General features: G+C 40.2%; 1 protein-coding gene across 2 annotated transcripts in view; it reads left to right on the top strand.

Annotated features, from left to right (window-relative positions):
* Window positions 1-17,268, top strand: part of mta3 (metastasis associated 1 family, member 3) — a 59,969-nt gene extending 42,701 nt beyond the window's left edge. Inside the window, exons 15-20 of one of the 2 annotated variants that reach the window (XM_079577153.1) lie at window positions 4,659-4,751; window positions 5,326-5,478; window positions 7,154-7,182; window positions 8,788-8,906; window positions 9,369-9,418; window positions 16,921-17,079. In XM_079577153.1, the coding sequence (XP_079433279.1) occupies window positions 4,659-4,751; window positions 5,326-5,478; window positions 7,154-7,182; window positions 8,788-8,906; window positions 9,369-9,375 (401 nt within the window). In that variant the 3' untranslated portion in view covers window positions 9,376-9,418; window positions 16,921-17,079. Of the gene's footprint in view, window positions 1-4,658; window positions 4,752-5,325; window positions 5,479-7,153; window positions 7,183-8,787; window positions 8,907-9,368; window positions 9,419-16,920 lie in introns of both variants that reach the window. The other variant, XM_079577152.1, reaches the window with a different exon arrangement.
* Window positions 17,269-18,698: the final 1,430 nt, after the last annotated feature.

Here is an 18,698-nt window from a genome sequence, read left to right on the forward strand (position 1 = left end):
TGAAATGACTCTAATTAGATGGACATGTGGGTAAGACTGAGTTAGGAGACTTTTACTGAAGCATTTCCCATAGATCCATCATCAAATTGCCATCGGACACATTCTTTTTCTCTGTTTTGATTCACTTTTCTTATGACATGTTTTGTGTTTTTAGATTTGGGCCTGTTTCACAAAAGCACTGATCAGTCGGACATCTTGATTTAGGTTTCCTCACGTTACACAACAGCCTTAAAATATTAATCTTAATATTTAACTAATGGGATTGAATGATTTGGAAAGCGTTTGGACACGGGACAGACCTAGCAGCTACTTTCCTTATAATGCTATGGTATGGACTATGCTTGTGCCCCCTAAAATATCTTCAAATTCAGAACATTTTATCCCAAATTCAATAGCATAATCATGTATTTGGAATCTTGGCATCTAGAAAGGTACAATTTGAATTCCTATGGACAGGAAAGCTACTGGAAATGTATAGTTTTTTACACATGCTTACATTACAAACCCCATCAGTCAGTCCAGAGTCTGCGTTGCTATGGCTACGGAAACCACTTAGCAACACCAATGGAAAACATGGCCTCAATTTGTTGCCCGTTTGACCTATTTCCAATCATTCTAGTGTGTCCAAAGAAAACATAATGAACAGTACCCTGGAGCCACATCTCCACTGTGTAATCACAAATCACAAAGGCTGCAGTTTCTTGGGCAGAGTAATTTCCCCTGCAAGCAACCCAAACATGCTAACGCTGTAGTTTGGGCCTCTGCAAACATGCTGAAATGCATGACGTTCTTGTTTCCGTTAAGTACGTCGTATTGCGAGTTGTCGTAAATGTTCGCGCTCATCGAAGTGTTACAAATGTGCAGTCGATTGAAATTTGCCATTTTATCCACAAATGTTCAACCCCGTGGCACAGTTTGTGGTCGTTGTTTCTTTATTGCGTTTCCCTCGAGGCGTCTCCGTGCAACGTTTAGCTTATTGTTACATTAACAATTGATCGATCGAAGTTGCTTTGTGAAGCAGTCCCTTGTTCTTGATTACTAACTCTAATAGGGTTTCTCTTGGAGCTAGAGGCCTATACTTTTCTCTTGTCTGTCTGTCGTAATAAACATAACATTATGACGGGGGAAGCAAACGACTGGGTGCGGGTTTTCCTCAAAGTTAATAGAAGCCAGATAACTCTAAGGATTAAGAATGGTATAACAGACAGACGACTGGGTCAAAGCATTTAAAACTGACTCTCTTGTGGGGTTTCCCGGTCTGTCAGAATTGGCTAAAGTCAATGCTAGAATGACATAAGTCTATCATTAATTGAAATAACTTGTAGTATACAGGGACTAGGTCAGGCATGGGCAAACCGTTTTGACCCCTCAGGTTCACTTTGAGGGTCAGCTGTCTATTTACAGATGGGGTGACCACTTAATTAGTAAAAATGGGACAAATTGTGATATGTGACAGGACATGGAGAGACAATTGGATTTATAGTCCGCAGTTAAATCGCAAGCTGGGTCCCATCCACCTTTCTGGGGGAAGTTTGCACCTTCTCCGTCTGTGTAGGTTTATTGTTGGTGTTTTCTCTACCAAAAAGCAATAAGATCGCTCTGCAGTAGGGCTGAGTATCGTTATTTTTTTTTCCGATGCTGCTACTTTAACGATACTTGGTTTGCGATACCGATACCTGAGCAATACTTTTTTTTGATACCTGTACTAAAGTCATATAGAACCATACAACAAATAAATAATGTTCCTTTTCCTTCCAATTCAGTTCTTTTGCATTTATCTATCATTTTGAGTTTGAGCTGAAACAACTAAGAAACTTCCTTTCAACTACAAAAGGGCAGAAAAAACTTTCCAAGGTTTCCCCCTCCCCCCCCCCCCTTTTTTTTAACCGATTTTTTTTGTTAGGTTTTCCCCCGAAGATTTTCCCAAAGTTTTTAACTTCTTCCCCATTTTTTCCACTCGTCCCCCCCATTTTCACTTTTTTTTTTCCCCCCAATTTTTTTACTTGTTCGCCCCCATATTCACAAGATTTAAACAAAAAATCCACAATTTTTTCCCTTTTTTTTCCTCATTATTTTTTTCCCAATTTTGCCCCAAATGTTCCCATTTTTTCCCCTTGTTTTTCCTCAAAATGTTTACATTTTTTCCCAATTTCATTCCAATTTTCACAGTTTTTTGACATGTTTTTTCCCCCAATTTTCCCGATCTAAAAAATTTAGTTCCTACATTTTTTCCCAATTTAATGTCCCAATTTTACCTCAATTTTTCATTTTTGTCTTTCACTTTTTTTTCTTAAAACATTTGATGACCAGCAGCATCAAAACTTGAATATAAAGATTGTATATTATTATATATATACTTGCTTCCAATACTTTTATTTTTTGATACCAGTAGTACCTAATAATATACTGGTATCTTTAAACCGTTAACAGTACCCAGCCCTACAGTGCAGCCAAGGCTGGGAAATCTGAGTGGAATTGTCCTGGTTAAAAAAGAAACAAAATAAATCTATTTAAGTAGCAAGGCTTAAATGTGCAGAACAGCTAGAAGACGGTCATGTGGTCACCTCATTTGCCGATAGTAGCCTGTAAGAAAATCACCTTTGTGTTTGTCAGAAAAGTGATGTTGGTCCCTCGTTTTAGCTCAAAGTTTAGAGTTTCTCAGTACTTACCCTCACAACTGTTTGGAATTAGGCTTAAATGCTTTGCGGCCCAGAGGAACAAGCTTAAACAGGCTGCATGTGGCCCCGGGGCCTTCAGTTTGTCCCCTCTTCTGGGTTTCACGGTCATAATGTTATGGCTAGTATCCACCTCATCTCTACCTCTGTGTCTCCGTTCATTACTGTGTGAATGTGTGCCAATAAAGTTGCATTCAAAGCATCTCTTGAGTCTTTTGTGTTTCATTTGTCTTGTGTCCATCCGATCTGCCACACTCTGTTTTTTTTAAGCCTGCGAATGATTCTCGGATAGCCTTGTATTTGAACATGTCCATGAGCTTTTGATTTGGGATGTGCATGGGGGGCATGAGATGTGCATGTGTGGGGGACGTCACTGGTCATTTCATCCATCCAAGTAAGTGTCCATTTTGAAACATTGATCATTTTTCGAAAACGTTTACCCGAAACAACACTAAGGCATAACATTCAAGGGTCTCCAAACAAGCCTTTTCCACATTCCTACATGAGCTCGAAGAGTGAACTCTACACCAACTAATTAAAATGTCTAATGACGCCAAATTCTTTCCCTGTTTGTGTTTATTTCACCATATTTGTTATTGTTTTGTCATATATCACAAGACTTGTCACTGACCCCGAAATAGTGCCTATGCCCCTCAAAGTGCCCCTCACAGAGGATTGGATTCCCCCTGCCACCTTGTAGACAAATGCCTTTGTAAGCATTTAGATTATAGTCACTTAATTCTAGGTGTTGAAATTTCATAATTCCATTAATTCTTTTAAAGCTGGGGTACCTGACTTTTTGTTGTCGCCACCGCTCAAAGCTTTAAAAGGATATCTCAGGATTTTTGACATAGGGCCTCATTTCCTAGTTATCCAGAGTGTTGCTGATTTCTGGAGATATATTTAATTTTTTTATAATTCATGCAGTTCTTTTATTTGAAGAGTTACTGGCGCTAGGCTAGTGCAAAGCTAGCGCATCTCTATGGTATCAGCTAGCCTGCATTAAAAACAGTCTGACCCGCTCCACGGTGCACCTGAGGCAAATCACTTATAACACCAGACTAACTATATAAATGTCTGCGTCGATAGAATATATATATATATTTTTTTGCATTTAAAAGACCTTCTATTTGAGCAGCATCAGCTTTGTGGTTGTACAAGCTACGCGGCGGCGGAGTGATCTGCTAGAAAATAGTCCCTCAAAATGCGATCATTCATGTGATGCAAGGTCAGTTTTATTCCAAAAAATATTCTATCAACACAGACATTTATATGGTTAGTCTGGTGTTTTAAGTGATTTGCCTGAGGTGCTCTGTGGAGCGGGACTGTTTTTAATGCAGGCTAGCTGATACCATAGAAATGCGCTAGCCTTGCACCAGCCTAGCACCACGTAACTCTTCAAATGTAAGGACTGCATGAATTATAAAAAAAAATATCTCCAGAAATCAACAACACTGGATAACTAGGAATGTGGCCCTATGTCAAAAATCCTGAAATATCCCTTTAAAGGAACAGGTCACCATTTTTCCATACTGAGACGTGTTCTTACCTGAGCTTAGACGAGTTGATGCGTACCTGTCTGGTCTTTGTACCCGTGGAAAAGTGTGGTCGCTTCTAACTTCACCCTCGTTTGGAGCTATAGGAATACATAGGGAGTTTTGCGTGACTGAGGGCACGCACAAAGACCAGACAGGTACACATCAACTCATCTAAGCTCAGGTAAGAACATATCTCAGTATGGAAAAACGGTGGCCTGTTCCTTTAAATGGGCGTAAAACCTGCGTATAGGAAAAATCAGGTACCCCAGCTTTAATAATGAATGTTGGGGGGGCACTGACTGGACATTTGAGCTCCATTCACAAGGGGAAATAGTTTAAAAAGTCTTACCATAGTTCTAAGATTGAGCATCATTCAGTCTTCACACAGTGCGATAGACAATGGGACACTGGTTACATTGACGTTTGTATGATGTTGTTTGATCAGATATGTTGAGGGCGTCTGAAGGACAGGGGACACGCCTTCCCAAGATCAGAGCGGCGCAGAGGAGCACTCTCACCAGCGTACTGCAGTTTCTAGGTAAATCCATACAACTGTTATTATTACTCACTATTACCACTACTGCTACTTCTTGGCCTGCTTCTACAACTGTTGCTACTGTCCAAAAAATACCATGTCAACAATATATGACCTGGGAAGTAATATGTGTCTGAGTTGTAGATTTTTAAGGAGAGCTTTTGTATTCTTTTCCTGGCAGTGTTCTTTCAATGGACCCTCCAATGAAATCTCAGCATTTAACTATTTTTGAACTTGGAAAAATTATTTCAAAAAGGTTGTAAAAGTCCATGTACAGAGGCTGGAGTTGCATAGGAGTTGAGAGCTGAATCAGTCAAGTCTGAGTCCTTTATTCTGAATCTAAAGTTGAGTCACTGCACCTTAAAGTTCAAGTAAAGTCACTGATCTTGGAAATTACTTGGAAAAAGAGAGTTCCTCGACTACTTTTACTATAACTGCTAGAACTACAACTATTTCTACTGGATTGTAGGTTTACTGGTTCATTATTTGCTCCATAGCCTGCGCAGTTCTTGAATGATGAATTATGAATTCTTATTGATTGATTGTTAAATATGTGCCTATGTGCGTCTCACCACAGAGTCCCGTCCCGCCAGCCAAGTCCCGCGCTCCCATCGCACCCCGGGCCTCCAGACGCCCCCTCCTCGACGCCTGCTCTCATCTCTGCCTCACGGCATGCTGGGAAAACGCAGCTTCCACCACCACAGCCGCACCGACCCGGAAAGACGCTCAGGTAACTTCAATGTAAAATTCCCAAATCTAAATGGAAAGTGAGATGGAGAAATTATGTGGATGATAAAACGTTTTACATATGGTTCAAGTTTTAAGTCCTGGCAGGAACAGACAGGGGAACAAAAGGTGAAATGCAACTTATTTTTTAGTGCCACCAGCACTATGTTACTTAAGTGACTTAAGCATCTTTGCACCCCTGATGCAGCTTCAGTCAGTTTTCCCTGGTATTTAGTGTAAGGCCTGGATTAAACCTGGTCTAGACTTAGTTTAGACTTTGTTAATCTGGTACTTTACTCTTGATTGACTCCAGGAGGAAGCCATCAATCACTCTCACATAAGTCCAGCTTCATCCATGGAGAGGTAATCGAGGCAGTTTCCTCCTTTAAATACCTGGGTGTGGTCCTGGACCAGCTCAAATGGGACTCCTGGGCACACGGCATAAGTGCCAAGAGCCACCAATGACTGAAACCAGTCTCTTTAAATGTCTGTGACAGAACACTTGTTATGTTTTATTCTGCTTTTATCAAAAGCATTCTAACTTTTTGCACCAAAAGTTGCACGGTAATGCCACTAAGGCTCAAAGAACGTTGACCACAGCCAGTGAGCTGCTGGGTGACCGTCGGCAGCGCCTGGAGCAGATAGACTAGGGCAGTTATTAGGAAGGCAAACAACACGTTGTCAGACTCATCCTTTGAATGCCTCTTGCTCACTGCTGCCCTCTGGCAGAGGGAACAGTTCCCTTGGAGATGTTGAACAGTATCCATGCACATTGAAGTTTGTATTATGTATTTCTATGAACTGTACTTGCCTGTCCTGTCTGGTATTTGCCAAGACCTAATATATAGTTTAGGTCACAGTTAATCCTGTGTTCAACATGATACATTTTTTGTTTAATCCTGGTTCAATCAAGTTTTATCTGGTATGTTGTCCAGCGTTTTCTTTTTCTTTCTAATCCTGGTGTAATTTATCCCGATATAGAACAAATTCAAATTTTGTCCTGTAAGATTAGACCTATTTTAGTCCTGCCATTGTCGACTCAACCAACCCAGTTCAGTCAATGATATTTGGGTTAATCCTGCTTTTGAATTGGCACTAATTGAGATTGGCTCTAATTTGGCTTTGGTGTAATAGTTCAGTTCTGGGACAGGTTCCAAATCCCAATGGAAATTGAAGAAAGACCAAAGTGCATTCACAACCCATTAAAGAGTCCCCAACAACCAGACGCACAGCTCAATAACTTTTCACCATTTAATTAAATCGTGCCTGAAAGTAGATAATCACTTTTTGCAAACGCTCCAAAGCAAATTAAAAACTGCCGAGTTGCTTTCGAAGTTCACGAACAGGGACCAAACTTTTATTTCTCTCGATTGTTTATTAGTTTATTACGCACTGTGCAAACCAATATAATGCAATAATCTCAAAACTAAAAATGGTAGTAAGTATAGTCCAGCCAACTACAAAGGATCTTACGTGTGGAGAGAGAGACATTACAGTGACACAGCTAAGCAATGCTAATTATTATATTAATTTTAATGCTAATGTGCCACCTGTCTCTTGTTTTGCTTCTGTGTTTACCAAATGCACAATAAATATTTGCACATCTGTGGAAAGCTTTTAGCCAATATTTAATCGTCGCATAGAAGGATTATAAACAGGTTTTCATTTTGTTTTTGCAGAAAACCCGGGCTCAACGGGAGGACCTCTGGTATGTATAACCCAGTACTGCAATAAACTGCCTTTTTGTGCTTTCAATCTTATTAAGTAGCATGCTTCAAGTCTTCAATATAAATCTGGTGTTATTATAATTGTCAAAGTCAAAGTTGTTTCCTCCTTGACTCCTGGACCGACCAAAACACTTGCTGAACTTGAAGTGGCTCAATCGCCCAAAAACCTCTTAAGCGCTTGTAATTTGCTAACAGTAATATCATCAAAATTATATCAGTCAAAGGGACAAATATTGGCAGCAGTGGAACAAAAGTGTGTTTCTTAAAATGTGCTCTATGTAACTTTTTATGTGGAAAAAAATGATATTTGTGCATATGGACCTTTTAATGACTCAGTGGCCTTTTGGGTGCATCGTGGCACTTTTGCTTTCCCTCATGGTGGTCTTTGTGATGCTCCAGAATCAATTATTTGGGGGTTTCTGGCCAGTTTCTGGTACGAACTCCTAAAAACAAAGGGGTCCTGTAGCGTCATAAAGGCCAGCGTGAGGGAAAGCAAAGGTGTCACCCATAATGCCACTAAAAGGTAGAGGTTTTTCCACTTAAAAAGTTCCATAGTGCACCTTTAATGTCTGAATTTGTTCATTCAGACTATTATAATATTATATCACATTGCATCAAGCATTCATGAGGGACATACACAAAATCAAACACTTTTTAAGCTTTAAAGATGCGTCATGCAACTTTGCAAGTTGATGTTTGTGCGTACTTGACCTCATAGTGACCCAGCGGCTGTTAGAGAATTAACAATGGTGTTCGAGAGGATAGATGAAAAATAGGCAGGAGTCTGGATGTCTTATACAGGAGAAGTTTATTTACCATCGGTGCGGGACCCGGAGACATGAACTCGAGACATTGCGCTAGTCCTACCATTCAAGTCTGTCTATGCTTCCACAGAAAAGGGATAAATACCCTCCCAGAGCGTCATACTGATATGCAAGCCAACATTCAGTAGCTGAGAGTGGGCGCCTGAGCTCCACAGTCAAAGCTATGACTGAGATAGTACGACTGTAAAGCTTGACCCAGTATGATAAATAGCGTTTTAATGTTATCCTCTAACAGCGGCTGTATGAGTGGTCAGCATGACGCCTTTGCATTCAAACACGGTGGTCTCTACAACGCTCTGGGATCACTTGTTTTGTAGGTTTTCTGGAGAGAGGGTCCGTCAGCAGTGAAAACCTTCCAATCAATTGATCCTGGAGCATCCTAGAGACCACTGTGATGGAAAGTGAAGGCGCCATGTTGACTTCTCATACAGCCGAGGGTCACTACAAGATCAAACACAAACTAATATCATCTTTTTGTTTCCACATAAAAAGTTGCATAATGCACCTTTAATCATGTTATAGCATTCCTTCAGAAGTAAACAAGGTGGAGTAATCTTGTTTACTCCATTGCATCTTGGATGAAGCACAAAACCTCCACATTTTTAAGCTGATAATTCATCACTGGACCCTTCTCTCACTCTCACACTACAGTCTTTTCTTTATGAACCGCTAAAGCTCAAGTGTCCAAAAGTATGTTTAGTTCTTTTCATTGCTTTTCTCCTTTGGAACGTCTCATATTCGTTTGTTGTTTTATTCATGCAGCACAACGGGCGCAGCAGCTCGAGCGGAAACACCCGCGGAGGAGTCATGATCCGCAAGAGGCGCCCGAACTGGATCGATGCCCCCGACGACAGCTTCTTCCTCGTCACCAGGGAAACCAGGTGAGCTCCATGACCCCTCTGTGACCCCTGGGTGTCCCACCAATCAGGTGTGAGGGAGCAACTTTGATTTATTTGTTTTGAGGTCTTTTTTTTTTACAACACCTGATACAAAATAATAATAATTACTACGAAATTTTAATTTGGAATAAAAAATGTATTTGTTTTTTATTTTCTATGTAGCTTGTGCTAGTCCCAGGCCCTGATAAGTCAAAGGGACACAGTAGATTCACACTAAGTAGCATCAGGTCCTAGATCAAGATCAAATCAGGATTTAAAATGGACCTAAATTGGACAAAATTACAAACCATGTTTAATCCAGAAAACACCAAATTAAATACCTGACTAAATTACTATTGGGCATAATCTAGAACCACGTGGCTCTGACAGAAAATAGGAGTTAAAATTTATAATAATTACATCCATAACATTATGACCACTTGTCTAATAATGTGCTTTTCATAGATACTGACCACTGCAGACCAGGAACACCCCACAAGTGCTGCAGTTTCGAGGTACTTTGACTCAGTCGTCTAGCCAACATAATTTGGCCCTTTTTTTTCTAATTTAGCCTTCTTTTAACACTTCAACTCTGAGGACAAAATGTTCACTTTCTGCATAATATACTGCACTCCACAAACAGATGCCAAGACGAAGCCATGTGGTCATAATGTCATGGATTAATTTCTATGAACTCTACTCCTTTGTGTTTTTTGCAGCGTGCCAGTCCTACCAAGTTAATCAGAGCGTGAAATAACATTAGACTCGGTGCATCTGCTCAAACTGCTGTAGTTTGGAATTCATCAGGGACCAATGAGAAATGTAATGTTATATAATTTTTGTGTTACATGCCATTGCCCACTTTGCAACCTTGTGGGAATTCTGTTCCGCACTTTGACCTCGAAGAAGTGATTCGGTTAATCATGAAACACTGGCCGTCTGTATAAAGAAATGTCCATTTGTATTGATTTATCTGACTTTGTTTATTCATCTACATTTGTTTATTCTTAGAATTCTCAAAGCAAGATTAAAAAGCCATGTCCTTGACATATTTAAAATAATGATCGAAATGTGGGTTTTAATCATAGACATATTATTAATAGACCGTCAATACTCACTCCTCCCCGTTTGACAAAATAACTACGTTCAAGGGGGAAATCAGGAATCGGAAACTCCTCCTCCCAGGCTCTGTTGAAGCATGTTCCTAAAAAGGGCATAAGGGCGGGATCTTCACTGTAGACTCCGCCCTTAGCGTGACGTTTAGTTCGGTCATAGCCGCGCAGCTCCTATGCTAACAGCATGGCCCTCATTAGTATGAGATTTTTTAAATGTTTCCTTACGAAAACCTGCTTGGTCCCTTTAATTGTGCCTAACCGAGAGTTATCACAGAAGCAATCTCTAGCTGTAGAAAGTAAAAAAGAAAAAGGCACCAGGCTCTACAGTTGTTTAGAATGTGTCTTAAGTCCAATGCTATACAATGTAAAACTAGCTTGTTCTGCCGCCACTACTGTATATGGAGGCACTACAGCAACGGCGTCGTGAATCTCTGCTACAAGCGGCCACTGGTTTTAATGTGAACACAGAGGGCGCAAACTATGGCCTGGGGGCCAAATGCGGCCCATTGAGCCCGTCCATCCGGTCCACAAACATAATCAAACCTCAAGTCCACTGACAAAAACGGTGAACAACGTTGATATTTTCACTGAAAGAAATACATAACTGCTGCCATTTTGTTGCTTTTTATTTAGGAGATGAGCCTGTTATACTTGTCTAAAACACCCCAAACCCCAACTATGGCCTGGCAAGTTTAAAAACCCAAATGTGGCTCTCATAGTTTGCCCATACCAGGTCTAGAAGCTATAACCTAGAAGGCCATAGATTTCAGGGAAGGTGCGACAAAGATCCATCGCCGGCTCCAGAGCAAACTGACCGGGGTTGCATTTGAGTTTCAAAAGGGTGCAAATAGAGTTTCTCACCATTAAAATACATTGTGATGCCATTAGAACTGAGGGTGCAAACATTTACAAAATGAGGTTGCAATGCACCCTCTTGCACCCCCATAGATCCGGGCCTGCAAAGATCTTAGGCCAAGAATAAACAAATATGTTTTTAAAATCAATTCTGTACTGAACTGGCTGCCACAAATGCTGCTCTTGACTCAATCTATTGGCATAAATTCATATTACATGACATAGAGCATAATGCATTAGATGACGTTCATTTGTTTGTGTGCAAAGTCCTTTGTAGTAGTTCCTTTTCTAACATTCAGAAGCTGCACAGAGTTGCTAGCTCTCTTGTCTCCATTGTCACGAACTTGGATTTTTCCCTGCTGTCCATAAATCCTGGTAATCATATGGGAAATCCTAAATTACACATTCCTTCTTAGTGTGTATGTCCAATAACGCTGGCATATTACCAACCACCAGCAGGAGTTTATTGATGACTATACTATGCTAATCAAATACAGTATGTTCACGCAGCTGCATCGCAAAGACCTATTTCTCGCATTAATTCTTGATCACCCTTTCATAGGCGCGATACGTCAGCGTTTGCCTCTCGGCGTGATCGAACAACGTGCCGGTCCATTATGGCTGGCGCCTAAATGAGTTTTGGCAGATCGCGCTCACAGCCTCGGCCCTGCGTGATGGAGGCTAAATTTAGAGCCGCTAACTGGTTCAGATGGGACTGCGAGGAGGCCGGGGCACCACTGGAAACATCATCGCATTAAAAAACCACAGACAGAGCGCACTTACCACCGACCAAGACTGCGGGGAGTCATTTCTGTTCAGTACAGTGGTGGGCTGCAGGGATTAAAAGGTCCTGGAATCCATTTTGTCCCGCTGCTATTATGTTTTAGGAATCGTAAAACCCGGGAGTGCGTGCAGTTTTAGTCAGCTGGTTGTTGTTTTTGGCTCCCTGAAATTTTGGAAACTTACTTTTAAACTCGTCCTCGTAATAATCACTATGTTGAAAAATTTGAGAATAATCTTGGGTTTACTAACAATTTAATCTTTAATCACTCTTTGAAAATGAAAAAAATAAAAATAAATTAAGAATAGAGTTCAGGATCATGATGTCGCTAAGCATCATGGAATTTGCAGCAATTATAAACTAATGGAGATTTGAAAAAGTATAATACGGGAGTTCTTTTAGTAATGTTTTTAGCCATGGAAAATACATACTAGAACCCGCAAACATGGCAGATCTCCATGGTAACAGTTTTATTTCCCGGGCTTTAATTTTTTTCTAAATTCAGTCAACCGTACATATTGGCACATATGTCTTTGCGACATACTAGGGGGCGTGGCCTAGCCGAGGAAATGGAAGCGTGTTGTGGGTGAATCACAATTTTTTGCTTTTTTGAGACGTTTTCTGGCGCATATTTAGGCGCATGTAAAGTTGAGTCTAAATCGTGTCCATGTGAATGTCATTCTTACTTTCCAAGATTAAGCAGATTGTCCCATATGAGTAAAAAAAAAATGTAAAAAATGGCTTTCGAATGTAATGTTTAGCATTTAGCGCGTAGCTAGCGTTAGCATTATGGTTAGCATTCTTCATTATTTAGGTACACGGGCTGATGAACCACCTTGCTCCTCTCCATGTCTCTGTATCTTTATTTGGTATACGGAAATATATCCGTAATTCATGTTTTACTAAAGAAGTGGTGGAGTTGTAGTAAATGAAAGAGTATTTGGGCGACTGATGGGGCCTTTCTGTGTGGAGAATGCATGTTCCCCCGTGATTCTCTGGTTTCCCCTACCATTATAATAATAAAACCAATAGCCAATAAAAATGTTACAAATTTTGTTAGGCCAATCTGTTGTTGACCCATAAAAGGAAAAAAACACGGTGTTAGCATTAGGGTTAGCATTCTTCATTATTTAGGTACATGGGCTGTTGAACCATCTTGCTCCTCTCCATGTCTCTGTATCTTTATTTGGTATATGGAAATATATCCGTATTTGGTGGCTTGAGGAAATTTTCAGACCTCTTTCAATTATTTCTATTTTATTCTAGCTTAATATACAGTGCATTTCTTAAAGATCTAAATTTATTACCTTACAATAACAATAAAATAGAAAATGTTACTGATCATCACTAATTCTGATGAAGACTTTGTGAGTCGAAACGCATCAATAAATTCACCCAAATTCAGAGTGCCTCAGCCTTTTCTATACAGCCTTTTGACCAAAAAAACCCAAAGATTCTACTACAGTCCTGTGCCATTCCTCTCAGTCACCCCGTTTTCAGTGTTGAAGTCCATAATAATATAGGAGTTAATAGAGGAGAGAGAATACTTCTTAAAGCCAATGTTAAAGCCACATATTCAATATTCACATACACTTAGTGAGTAGCTTAAAGGGGCTAGATGCAAGTTTGCCATTTTATACTCACTACTGCCATCTCAGGTCATACGTGTAACTGCACCTTCTATATTAAGCTCGTGCATGACGGCACTTCGGACCCGAATCAACACCTTTTTGAGTGACAGTGAAGGATTTTAGAGGCAGTTGTGGTGAACAGGTTTGGGCTCATCCTACACATTAGGACATGGCTGGGACGTGTAGGGGGAGGAACATACATTGTTTTAACATTTTTAAACCTTGTATAGTCCCTTTAATGGCACTCATTTGTTGTAAAACTTAACTAAAAGAACATCAAGGTTGATCAAGAACCTTTTTATTGATTTATGTAACATAGGCCTTATAACCAGAGCCAACTGCAGATATGTTCCTCCACGGTGCGACGGCGTGATTTTGCAGCCTTCACAAAACCAGCATTTGGCTAACCTTGCGAATAAACAGGACGGAGGTGTGAGGAAGACCCACGGCTGAGTGAATCGCCTGGTGTGATGCGTCTGAGCGGGGATTCGGCAACATGTTTTTCTATTATCCGTGGCCATCTCAAAAGACAAACCGCGGCTGCTCTTCATAACGCGCCCCCTGCTGCTAAATCTTCTGCCTCCATTAACTTCGAGAGGAAATGTCCCGCTGATAACAATCGATAAACAAACGAAAGCGCGGATTCGAAAGGAGCATGGACCTTAAGAGTGCAAAACGGCAGCCCCCAGAAATGCCTTACAAAATGAAAACGATTTCCAAGAAGCGGTTATTATTTTAGACAAATAAACAACAAAGGAGCTCAACAAAAATCCATGTGTCGACTTAGAAACCTGCTCAGGCTCCGGAAGCTAATTTCCTCTTCATTTTCTTCATTGACTTTCCAGGAGAACACAAATAATGACAGCTTCAGTGCACGGCAGAAACCAATCACTCATCTTTTACCTTTCAGACCAGGTTATCGCAATATTCTCGACCTAGTCCTTGTGCTATATGGAAGGTGAAATTTTTATTGAGAGGTATGAGTCTCCAGTTCGACTTTACTCAAATCTAAAAGCTCAAAATGGCGCCGAGAACGAGACGAGGATGGAAGTGCCGCAAAAAAGAAGCATCTAAAGAGGTGACGAAAAAGTGATGAAAAAGCAACAAAACGTAACAAAATAGCAGCAAAAATAAGACAAAAAAGTGATGACAACACAATGACAAGGAAACAAGGAAACGTCTTAGATCATTTTTGTAGGTCTTAGCTTTCAAATGAGGCTTTACACTGGCCTTTTGGCTGTAAGCTCCAGTTGAGAAGCTTTTATATTTGGGTAAAGCTGAACTGGATGTCTTCTGTTAAGGCGAGGTTAAATCAATAAGAAAACATGTGTGGATTTTGGGCATTTTGCCTAACAAAATAATATTATTAAAGGAGCTAGATGAAAGTTGGCCATTTTATACTCACTACTGCCACCTCTGGTCTTATGCGTAACTGCAGAGAGGCAGTTGTGGTGAACTGGTCTGGGCTCATTCTACACATTAGGACATGGCTGGAACATGTAGGGGGAGGAAAATACTTAATTTTAACATTTTTAAACTCGTATAGTCCCTTTAATAATAAATGATAATAGAAGAAAAAATGTTTTCAGGTACATATCGGCAGATGTGGGTAGAGTAGCCAAAATATATAATCAAATAAGAGTACTTGGAGAAAATGTTACTTTAGTGCTGAGTAACCGTTTCAGCGTAAAAGTCTGATTCATGTTTCAGTAGTGAAGACAAACAAACATGAAATATAAGTACATATACTTGAGTAAACGTAAGCGAGTACTACCCGCCTCTGCATATAGGTGAAGTAAATCAAGTAACAGGTCATATCAAGTGGATATACACATACAGTGGGAGGAAAAAGTGAGTACACCGTTTGGCAAACCTTACATTTCTGCCTAAATTGCTCATAAAATGTGGTCTGATCTTTATTAAAATCACAAGAATGAGTAAACAGACACTGCTTAAACTAATACCACCCAAACATTTACATTTTATTATATTTTTATTGGCCACAACATGTAAACATTCAGCGGACAGCGTGGAATAAGTGAGTACACCGCCTGGCTAAGAAATTCCAAATAGTGTATTCACTTTTTCCTCTCACTGTGTGTTGTATAACTCAATGGTTTTAATCAATTTAATTCAATACTTTATTGCCAAATTAAGGATTTGGTTGGTGATGTTGGTGCAATTGATTTTAACATAATCATGTCACACATTCACTGCAACAAATTCCAATTCAGTGACAAATTTACTTTTGGAACCAGAGCTGGTTTCGTGTTGGCCGGAATGATTCAGCTTGTATTATTGTTGTTTTTTACATTTCTTTCTACATTTGTGTTGGATGTTTCCTATTGTACAGATCATATTATAAACCCTTTCACCTTAAAAAGTTCCCGGGACCGCCGGTAAACCCTTTCTCTCAGGTTGGGAACCCCAGAGACACTCCTCTTTGATAATTTCATATTACCGAATTGCAAAGTCATTTTATCTTGTTGCTGACTGAACATAAATCATCCCCAGAGTGTTAAATGTACTGCATGGACAGACTTGGTAAATAGCTGCTGTTTCACACCTAAAAACAGGCTCTCACTGAATAGAAATGTCCAGGTGCTGCTCCAAAAACTGAAAAGAGACCCATGATTACCGGTGCATCTGCCAAATGTGCTTCAGGAAGGGTTCGAGATTCTCGGGTGTTTCCAAAATGCGGGAAAGGTCGAATATTATGTTAATGTCTGCTCATATTTTCTCCTCCAGCTGCTTTGGTTTGAGCCATATGTGCCAGCAAGGGGCCAGGCGTATTTAGATATTAAACATGAAACACCAATACGTAGGCATTTTTTATACAGGGGTTGTACCAGTTGTTTGATGATTTTTGGTTTGTAGTATTATTATCGGTATTTTTTGCAATCATAAACCAGGAAGAAGCAACAAATGGCTTGTTTTTTAGCACCACTATCCCAGTAAAGCTCCTCTTTGTCCTCTGAAACATGTGAACAGTAGCTACAAACATGAAGAATTAGGACTTTCATAATGTTAGGAGAGATATAAATGACTTTGGACTGCAATACCATTTAAACTTAAAGGGATAGTCTGTAAGTTTGCAAAGTGAGAGGTAGATGGAAATTTCAAAATAAACAATAAAATTCCTCTCCTCTTAGTTTGCAAAATGAGGAGAGCTAGAACAGAATTTTTAAAAGAAAACAACCTCCTCCCCCTCCTACCTGATTGGACCTGACAGGCTGGTTCGCTGGAAAAGCTCGTCTCATTGGTCAACGCGGGAGGATACTATACTCTGATCAGTTGCTGAGATCTGGGAAGGATGGGCTTTACAAAAAATAGTATATACATATTATGACTTACTTTACATCAAAATGCAAGACTAGGTGGTCAAGTGTGCACATTTTATGAAATTTATAAAACATTTCAACTTCCAGACTATCACTTTAAAAGGTTCTCATGGCTTCAAAACTGAAAAATTCCCGTTAAGAGCAAAGAAACTATATAGCTACTGTATGTTTCACCACTATGTCATGAGGTAATCTGTAAGTAACTTGTCTGTTTTGTTTTTCCAAGCCCTTCAGATTAATCCACTCCCCTGTTCTGTCTGATGTTTTGTCCCGTTGTGTATGTCCCGTATACAGGAGGGCCCGGAGGTTGCTAACTCGATCCCAGCTGAGACGCGCCTGCCGACAGCCGTGTGAGCAGATCACCCTCCGCAGGGCCTCCCAGGCACCGCCACAGGGGCTGGTGCTGGCCCCACCCCACCCGCACCCCAGTCTGAGGATGAGGGGGCCCATCGTCATCCACGACTGAGACCAGAGTCCAGGATAACTCTCTGAAACATTCATACTGCATTCTCAGGCTGCAAACCAAGCGACTGTAGACTGGGTTCACGTTACACAAACTTAGATTATAATTCAGGGGGAGAATACGTCTCTAAAGTGGAGACATGCAAATTGTGGCTTATAAACCTGTTTTTTTTTTTTTTTTTTTATAATGTCTGTGCATGGAAAAATACCCTTTTTCAGCAGGGATTGTGTATTTTGCATCTCATTGGAAATCATGCATGCTGAAAACACTACACCAGCAGTCATTTTTAGCTAGTGGCATGCTAATTGGCGTCATTGTAATAAACGCATAAACTAAACCATCACGGGTTCTCGTCCTATCCGGGTTCCACCTTTAACACAACTAATGAAAGTGCTTTAGCAGTAGAAGAAGCAGCGACTAAACTAAAGAGGAGTAATCAAAACTGCGTGAACTAAGCAAAACACTTTTCCAGGTATGTGTAGGTCTGTCACGTTAAAGCAGTACTAAGTGACTTGTTTACCTTAATAAATCCTGTTCGTAGTCCTTCAGGGGGTAATACAAGTCTTAATGGGGTGATTGGGGGGGGGTGTCTTTCATCAACCCCTGGTGTCCCTGGCCTGAAAACCACACTTGTAGCTTTCCCTGCTCCGACCCAGAGACCCAATACACACTAATGGAATCAAGAAGAAGAGGCTAACAGGCTAACGGGCAAAGCTAAATGCAGGCTAGCGCCACTTAGACAGTATCTACAGCTAAGTTTGAGTGAAAAAAATTATCTCCATTGTGTAATTGGATGAACAATATTCCACTCTCCCTTTATCTTTTCTGTCAGCGTAGTATTTACTCTCACGGACAATAAATGAGTAAAAAACAGCAACATGCTACGACACCTGCAGTGGCGCTTATGGCCTCTAGGGGCATGAGTTACTTAGTACTGCTTTTACCAAACTCGATGCCACTGAAACTTCAAAATTTCAGTAATCTTTTGTTCTAAAAGTACATGATTGACAATGAAACAGAAATTACTTTGGTAAAATGGTTCAAGTGTTACGAAAATAGAATTAAGAGATGAGGAAAAATTAATTTACTGAAGATAAATATTGAGCCCAAAATTGTTTGTCATTTCCTGAATGATAGGTCGATATAATAATTATCGTGGCAGGCCTAGCCATGTATACCCTTATATTTCAGGTATAATGTACTTTTACTTGAGAAAGAATGTCCATAAGCCACAATTGTGTAGTGTAACCCCAAAATCAGCATTTGTAGATTGTCCTTTTAGAGATTTCTCTCAACAATAGTGAATCTGAAAATAAGGCATTGTCAAATTCTGGAACGTGAACCCAATCTATGGTGATCTGCCTATTCACTCACACACCTACCATCAAACTGTTCCATGATTGAAACCAAGAAACAAAGTTTTCTAAGCCTGCGTAATCTGCTCTATCAATACAGGATTACAAGCATTTCGGATCTGACTACAGGGGTGTGACGGGGCATGAATTACTAATTACAGAATGGGGATAACAATACGATATTCGATAACTGTTGTTAATATTTTGCCTGTATCGTTCGTTCTTTTTGCGAATTGCTGCTCTATTTTATTACT

Source organism: Gobius niger, assembly GCF_951799975.1.
Source record: "Gobius niger genome assembly, chromosome: 19".
NCBI classification, from domain to species: Eukaryota; Metazoa; Chordata; class Actinopteri; order Gobiiformes; family Gobiidae; genus Gobius; species Gobius niger.